This window comes from Rutilus rutilus (assembly GCF_951802725.1).
Source record: "Rutilus rutilus genome assembly, chromosome: 24".
Lineage (NCBI taxonomy): Eukaryota > Metazoa > Chordata > Actinopteri > Cypriniformes > Leuciscidae > Rutilus > Rutilus rutilus.
Genome location: NC_140228.1, coordinates 20,238,227 through 20,246,307, shown reverse-complemented (window position 1 = coordinate 20,246,307; position 8,081 = coordinate 20,238,227). Strand labels below are relative to the sequence as shown.

Genomic DNA, 8,081 nt, shown 5'->3' with positions numbered 1-8,081 from the left:
CATCTTTTGAGTCATGGGGGTATGTAATAACAACCCTCATCTCCATAAAGCAACTTCAGTCAAATGACAAAGGATGGATGCAACAGTTCAGAGCAGAAGGCAACCAAAAACGACTTGGTGTTTTTCACCAAAATGCATTTTTTTTGTACATCTTCTTTGCAGAACTGTCATATGACACCGACGTGTGGAGCCTCGGAAGGGGCTGACGTTACTATCCCCTGACACGTGACTTTGTGGTTTTATAAACTAGTTAAAGACAGAAGGGGAAACTTATTCATCACTGAACCGTTGTATACTCTTGGTTATCTGTTGTGATTCTCCTGAGAGACAGAACATGGATGTCTCTACAACCTCAGGCTGTAAGTATCAAAAATCAGTATCATTTTATTTATTATTTTATTTATTTAATATGATTGTGTATATAACACATTGTTTAAAGACTTTAGGAATATTGGCATATTAGTTCATTATGTGAGACCTTTTATGAACTGTTAGCTGCTTTGATCTTATATGTGACGAATTTAAATAATTAAATCAATGTGATTTGAAAATATTCTTTGTGTATATATTGCCTGAGTGATTTGTGGTTACATTAAACAACAGTTTGTTCATTCATTCATTCATTCATTGCTGAAGGGCTTTAAAGAAACTGTTTCACTCTTCCAGATATTTTCTAATCACATATTTTGTCTCTCAATAGACGAAAGTGATGCGTTTAATTTCACAGATTTGACAGACATGGTGAGTATTATTATATATATAATGAATATATATATATAAAATACTATTTTTACACTCAGTAAATATAGTATTATTTATTTATTTTTTGTCAAATTCTGTCGTAAATGTGTTCTATTTTGCATATTTGTGTAAAAAAGTTTGATGACATATCCAGTCAAATTTTGCATCAGTAACACTTTTAAACTTTAAAGTTCTAAGACGTCATCAAGCTATTTTGTCATAATGCAACTCTTCAAGTCAAAAGTTAAATGTCGCCCACAGCAAATGTTTTCAGTAAGCAGAGGTTAAGCTCTGTTTCTTTTAGTGCTGCATGCTTTTTTGGACATTTGATGTGTCAGTCAAGTGAAACTACTTATACTAATCCATATCTTTGTCCCTTATTATCTGATGCACCTCTTGGACTGAGATCATACAGACAGATTTGGCAGTTACCACATTGTGCAGTTTTTAAACAACACAATGAAAAGATTTTCCATGGTGTGCGTCACATATCCTTTATCTGTTATCTGTACGTATGTCAGGATGGAACATAATCTAGTGTTTGACATGCTCTGTGAGACAAGGGGCTGTGTTTATGTCGACCCCCAGGGCGGGTGACGCTCTATCTGTTTGTGCACACTTCAGAAATGGGTTAAAAGAGGATGTGGATGCGGTGTACTTGTGTGGTTTCTCCAATAGAGACACCTGCACCTGATCTGAGCTGCGGAACATGTTTCGTAAATTTAGATTGTCAAAGTTCGCAGGGGCGTGATGTCACACTGATTCACGCTTTACTGATCAACTGGATTACAGCTGCAAAATGGTGAGAGACTGTTGTACCACTGTAGACAGGAAGTGGCTGTCAGTTGAGTGGAAGATCTGTCTGAAAAGACAGTGGGAAACAAATTTCTAAGCTTCATAGTCAGCATTCTGAGAGGATTTAGATGAAAAGCTAATAAGAGAATTTAAAGGAATATTAAACCCAAAAATCTTTTAAATGTCATGTCGTTTCCATCCCATATGACTTTCTTTCTTCTGTGGAACATGAAAGAAGATATTTTAAAGAATGTACATTCCACTCTTTACCATAATGAAGATGACTGAAGGCTATTGAGCTCTTAAATGATGATAAATGCAATAAAAGTCGTTAACATGACTCATTCATATAATATTCCACGTCTTGTGAAGCTCAACCCGAAGCCATATAACTGTTGAACAGACGAAAATTTTGTTATATTCATTTAAATATTTTTTCTCCACTGTTAGCATCCATTACAATATGTGCCTTAAGACAAAACACTAAATTATGTTGTGATGTTAATGGAACATGACTAATTGTGACACAGTTTAATATTAGTGAAAGTGCAAATATTTCAGAATATTTATTTTCATTACGTGAAAAACAAAGGCCAGTATGTCCCTCAAAACTTCTCCTTTTGTGCTCCATGAAAGAACATTCCTTTAGATGATTGGTATGTTTTGTTTTTAAGTAAATCAAATGAAATGGAAAGTGCACAGAATTCGAAGTCCCTGAATATATCCTTTTTTATTTTTATTTCAGACAACTGATACTGATGACTACGAATCAGACCTGGATGGAATATGTAACAAAGAACTAGTGCGACAGTTCAGTAAGACCTTCGAACCCCCTCTCTACTGGATCATCTTTGTTGTGGGGGCTTTGGGCAACCTACTGGTCGTCTGTATCTTCACAACTGTGAGAAACCGGCTCAAAACCATGACCGACGTCTACCTGCTGAATCTGGCAGTGGCTGATCTTCTCTTCCTTGGCACATTGCCCTTCTGGGCAACAAATGCCGCTCAAGGCTGGGTGTTCAGCCAGGCCATTTGCAAAGGAGTTTCTGCAGTTTACAAAATTAACTTCTTTGCCAGCATGCTCTTACTCACTTGCATTAGCGTGGACCGTTACATTGCCATCGTCCACGTAACCGAAGCACACAACTACAAAATCAAACGCATGCTGTATAGTAAAATAACTTGTGTGTTTGTGTGGCTCGCCTCTTGCGTCTTAGCTCTACCGGAATTTCTCTTCGCCAAAGTGAAAAATATAAGCCCCCAGCTCAGCTCCTGCGTCATGGTATACTCGATCACAGACAACAACCATACTAAAGTCTTGGTGTTGGCTTTACAGATCTGTGTTGGCTTCCTACTCCCATTGCTGGTCATTGTTTTATGTTACTCAGTCATTATTCGTAAACTCATGCTGGCTCGAAGCTTTGAAAAACACAAAGCTCTGAGGGTCATCTTTGCAGTTATGGCTGCTTTTGTTCTATCACAGTTGCCGTTAAATGGATATCTGATTATAGAAGCAGGCCAAGCCAACAATGCTACAATAACGGACTGTGAAGTCGCGCAAAGCTTAGATATGGCTGGGCAAATTGTGAAATGTCTTGCCTACACACATTGTTGCCTGAATCCTTTTCTGTACGTCTTTATCGGGGTTCGCTTCCGGAAGGATCTCTTGAGCCTGCTTCAGCGCATGTCCTGTAGCCTAGGACTGGCCGACAACAGCAAACTCCAACAAGTTCCCAAGAGGCCTTCTGTTATGTCCGACACTGACACCACCCCTGTTTTTTCTTTATAGACCTGTCTACTGTACTTACTGTATCAACAACTTTTTCAAAAGCTTTGTCTTCATCTACAGAGTGTGTCATTTGCATGGTAATGGCATGATAGACTTATTTTTCAGAGTTATAGGTCCTTATAACCACAAACATTATTGTGCAAGGTCTATGAAATGTGCTTTATCATGGTACTATTCCTGTATAGTTCTCTGGGAGTACATGATGGGATATTGTGGAGATTTATGTACATAAATTCTGTTCATGAGCTGTTAACCAGTATTTTAAGGATGATTCCTGTTAGAGCAGTATAATGTGTCCTAAAGGTATACTATTATGCTTTTCATACTTTTCTAGCAAAGAAATGTTGCAAAAATATTGTAAAGTGTACATATAATTTGAGAATTTGTTGAGTGTAATGGATTTCATTTTGCATTAAAAAAGTGGGATAATAACATGTTGCGTTCTCATTTTTATTTATTTATTTTGTTTTATAAAATCTCTATTTACTCATGGTTGATTCATCAACTATAGAGCCAGCTTTGGTCCCATGAACCTTTAGAAAACTCTCTCCAATTTCTTTTTTTCTTTTCTTACTAGTTTAAATTGTCGACTTAAACTGTTGGTTGTAGAAGAACTGTGGGACAATCAAAAATTTTGAAAAACTTTCACAATAAATATTGGAACTGTTTATGATTATTTCAGTATCAATTACATCACGTAAATTCATCAATTTCTCCCAAAATACATAAAAGTGTCTAGTGAACTGTGAGAAGAATAGAGTAAAATCAAAATGTATAGTTTCCTACACAATGTGCAATGAATAAAACACTTCAACAAATTATAGCCTAATTGAAAAGATTATTATTGCAGCTTCCATAGACATCAGTGTATGGAATTTCTAAATACAAATTAAATAAACTTAAACTTGTTAAATAACAAACTATACTGGTTAATTTATGACTGTACAAACAGATGGTGTGCCACAAGACACAACCACAAGAAATAAATGGCATGAATACAGCTTGCTGAAAGAATCTGACAGAAAGCTTGCTAAAAATCTTGCTTGGTTCTGAAAATAATTTATAGGGATAAATCAGGATTCAACCAGGGTGAATTCAGGTTGATTGGGACACTTTTTGCCATTGAGATGACTGCAAAAAAGTGTCCCAAATAACCTGAATTTACCCAACAGGAAAGTAAATATATAAAAGTGTTTCATGTTTTATAAGAAACATGAAATTAAATGGTTAGAATTTACTTCCCTTCCTGTCGTTCCAGACCGTATAATTTTCTTTCTTCTCTGGAACACAAAAGATACATTTTTATGAATATCCTGGCCCTGGTTTTAAAAACATATTTCAATAATATTTTCCATACAAATGTTGCAAATTATATGTTCTGTTAATAATGATCTTGCTCATAAACAAATGATCATATATGATTTTCAAGGCCCCCAGGTCTTGTTTTTGTTCAATCCCATGAAAGCCACATGGTGTTTTTTTTAGCTGTGTGTAACGTATTTTCTGTGGTAATCGAAAGGTTTCTGAATGTGGCTTCTGTGCACTGCCATGTCTTCACTATGACTATTATGTCTGGTGTGGATTGAGAAAACGTTGAATAATGAAAAAAGGTGGTCTGGTTGCCATGCACGTTGGGTTATGGTAAAGCAAAAGTGACACAGCAGTTTCAGATGGTAAGATGCATAATGATACCATGCATGCAGAGTATATTGCAATGACATTTCAGCTGAGATATGGAACTGTAGGAAAAGACCATTGTAACGCGGCCGGATCGCTGTAGGTTAATACTCAGCAGGATTTGATGCAGAGAGATACACCTTCACAATTTTGGTTCAACAACCAGAAGTCCATATTCACTCAAGAGATAGTGTACAGAGACAAAGAACAGTTAAAGAGAAAATGACTACACGAAACAGGTGTTAACTCTTTCCTCGCCATTGACAGAAATGTCCATCATTTGTGAGACAACGCTTCCCCGCCGTTGACGGAATTTTCCAGCAATCCGTGTTTTCACTGTTATACAATAGGGGAGCTATTACACATCTTCTGAAAGAGTACTGTACCTACTGATCAAAACACGTGCGAGGAAGATGCAGAAACAAGCGATGTCACATGTAATCATATATGCATATGTAAAATAACGCGATCAACAACATTACACAGCATATAAACCAAAACTGCGTAATGTTACTGAATGAAATGTCAGCCCAGGATGAGCTAGGGGTGTTGATAGACACCCTTTCTATGTCCGTTTTTTATTTATTCAAAAGCAGAGGGTCTGTTATTTCTTTTGATAAATTGAATATTCAGATATTCATACAACAAAGTATTCTGGGGGCCATGAAACATAATCTTTGCGAAAATTACAAAAAACGTTGACCGTGGCTGGGAACTTTAAAAAAAATGCTGGCAGGGAAAAAGTTAAACAAGTGAGAACTTTCTATTTTCTTTCTTGCAAATAAAAACAAAAGGAAAATAATGAAAACTGATAACAGCAGTTTCAAATAAACATTTCACAAAAATTTGTTCTTTATAATGGACCTCTTGAGTTTAGTTGCTTTTTGAGGTAAGATACTATATTATATATTAATTTCTATTCACTTATTTTGAATGCTATTTATTACAAATCATAATATTTTCTCTTCCAATCAAATAACTATTTATTATTATTTTAAAACCTAATTTATGTATTTGTGCTGGAGCTGTATTAATTAATTTATTCTATCAATTAGGTTAATTAGATCACTTACTCGTTTAGTTAAAACTTGAATCTTCTCTAGTTAAACTTTTTTCTTTACCTTACCTCACCTGTGAAACCAAGTGAAACCAATTTCACTTGGAGCACCAAATGTAACACTTGTTACCCAATATTATTCAAAATATAACCTTTGGATTGCTTCTTTTACAGAATCCCTTTTATAAAACACAATAAAAAAAAGAGAGAGAAAGGATTCACAGGTAAGATGACCTTGTTAGCATCAACTAAATGCTCATTCAATTTTGATGTTCTTGTGTAATGCATACAGAGTGTCCAATGAAGAAGCAAATTGGAACTCAAATTCAGTCCCAATATGATTAACTCTTTTTTTCTAGTTTTCCGCTCCTACTCTGTTGTGTTTCAGCAGTCTGTTTGGTTTACAGAACAATATAGTCCTATAAGTTGGTGTGGCACCGGAATAGAATACAGTTCTTGTTCACTACTGAGGTAAGTGTTCAGTGATGTATAAATGTATAGTCCTACTACTCTTGACATTTTAGTATATTACACTTCCTTTTCAGGTTCAGGCATATGATGGGTGGCTGGCCGGTCCTTGCACAGCATTTTGACACTTTTTTGCTCATCCGCTGGAACAATTTGGATCCAAGATTTCTCCAGAAGGAATCAAGACCAGGAAAATAGAAGTACAGAAGAAAAAAAGTCACATTCTACGGCTTGATCGGTAGTCACTAAATTTGACCACTCAAGCTTGCGAAGGGGAGGCGGGAACGTAGCCTATGTCGGCTGGCACTGAGCGACACTTCCCAGAATCTTTCTCTTTCAAATCACAAGTCAGAAGCCTCTACATCGGAGTTGACTCATTGAAAGAAAAAAAAAAGGATTATTCCTTTAATAAAAATCCCCTTAAGCGTTCCGGTGAAACCAGCAGTATGGGTTTCAAGCTGTGTGAAGTCTGCTCAGGTCCGTTGAGGAGCCTAACTGCCATGATGCCAACTTTAGGACTCTCCGTAGAAGGATAGCCCTCTTGCTCAATGAGGTGCCTACCTCCGGTCAGCCGCTCTTTCTTCACACCACCCCTGCAGGGCCACGGAATAAGAAGCAATGGTCTCTCGTACTGGATACCGACACTGGCAGTGGTGAGCTTACGCTGGCTCAGCGCTCGCATTCCTCCCAATCCCCAAATCAAATTGTAAGATTGGTCGGCTGGCCACATGGAGGACGATTCCCACCACAGTGACGTAAACGTGCCCCCCGAACATAGAGGGTACGAGCTACTCCGCATTATTTCCAAGGCAGATGAAGAGCCTGGTCTGAACAGGCCCCCTCCTACAGAACCAGAACAAAGCAGGCTGCTTCATCGCCAGAGTGCCAGCCCCCAAAGGCCCATCCCTTTCTTTCCTGAGGTGCATGAACGAGGTGTCCAAGATGTGGCATGCCCCATATTTGGCACATGCCCACATCTCGGGCTTGTCACTTCTTTCTTCTGCAGATGGCGCTGATCTTCAGGGCTATTCTAAACTCCCCCCTATTGGGGAAGACATCAAACATACAAATATGCAAATAACGTCTCCTTTTTTCAGCTTTTAGCATGGCTCTAGTAACCTGGGTTACACCATAACAACATTACTGACACAAATATTTATAAATTATTTCATAATCACAGATTGGTTGTTTTTGTCCTAACAACAAAATATATGATGGTGTTACAAGACCTACTGTACAATACACATTATTATACTATATAAAAATACAGGAGTATACAGGTCAATAATCATGAAGCTTAATTTCAAAATCTGGAAACACTTCTTATTTGTTAACATTAGTTAATTAAAAAAAAAATATATATTATTAACCTTTCTTAATGTTAGTTAAAATGTTCACGTTCATGTTGGTTCACAAATGTTAACTGATACAACTTTTGATCTTAAAAAACATATTAGTAATTGTTGAGATTAACATGAACTAAGATTAATAAATGCTGTAGAAGTATTGTTCATTCTTAGTTCATGTTAACTAACTTAGTAAACTAATGTTAAT

At 36.8% G+C, this 8,081-nt stretch overlaps 1 protein-coding gene across 1 annotated transcript; it reads left to right on the top strand.

The window, feature by feature from the left end:
* Positions 1-233: 233 nt before the first annotated feature.
* On the top strand, positions 234-3,757 carry ccr9b (chemokine (C-C motif) receptor 9b). Its single transcript, XM_084398403.1, has 3 exons — positions 234-359; positions 701-741; positions 2,282-3,757. The coding sequence occupies exons 1-3, from the start codon at positions 335-337 to the stop codon at positions 3,323-3,325; spliced, it is 1,110 nt and encodes a 369-aa protein (XP_084254529.1). The 5' UTR covers positions 234-334; the 3' UTR covers positions 3,326-3,757.
* The last annotated feature ends 4,324 nt before the right edge of the window (positions 3,758-8,081 follow it).

What these genes read in the sequence shown, in the direction of transcription:
- ccr9b (XM_084398403.1), top strand. Translation starts at nt 335, where the DNA reads ATGGATGTCTCTACAACCTCAGGCT. An exon ending in TGTCTCTACAACCTCAGGCT is followed by an intron (nt 360 to 700) that starts GTAAGTATCAAA and finishes GTCTCTCAATAG; the next exon opens with ACGAAAGTGATGCGTTTAAT. An exon ending in TCACAGATTTGACAGACATG is followed by an intron (nt 742 to 2,281) that starts GTGAGTATTATT and finishes TTTTTATTTCAG; the next exon opens with ACAACTGATACTGATGACTA.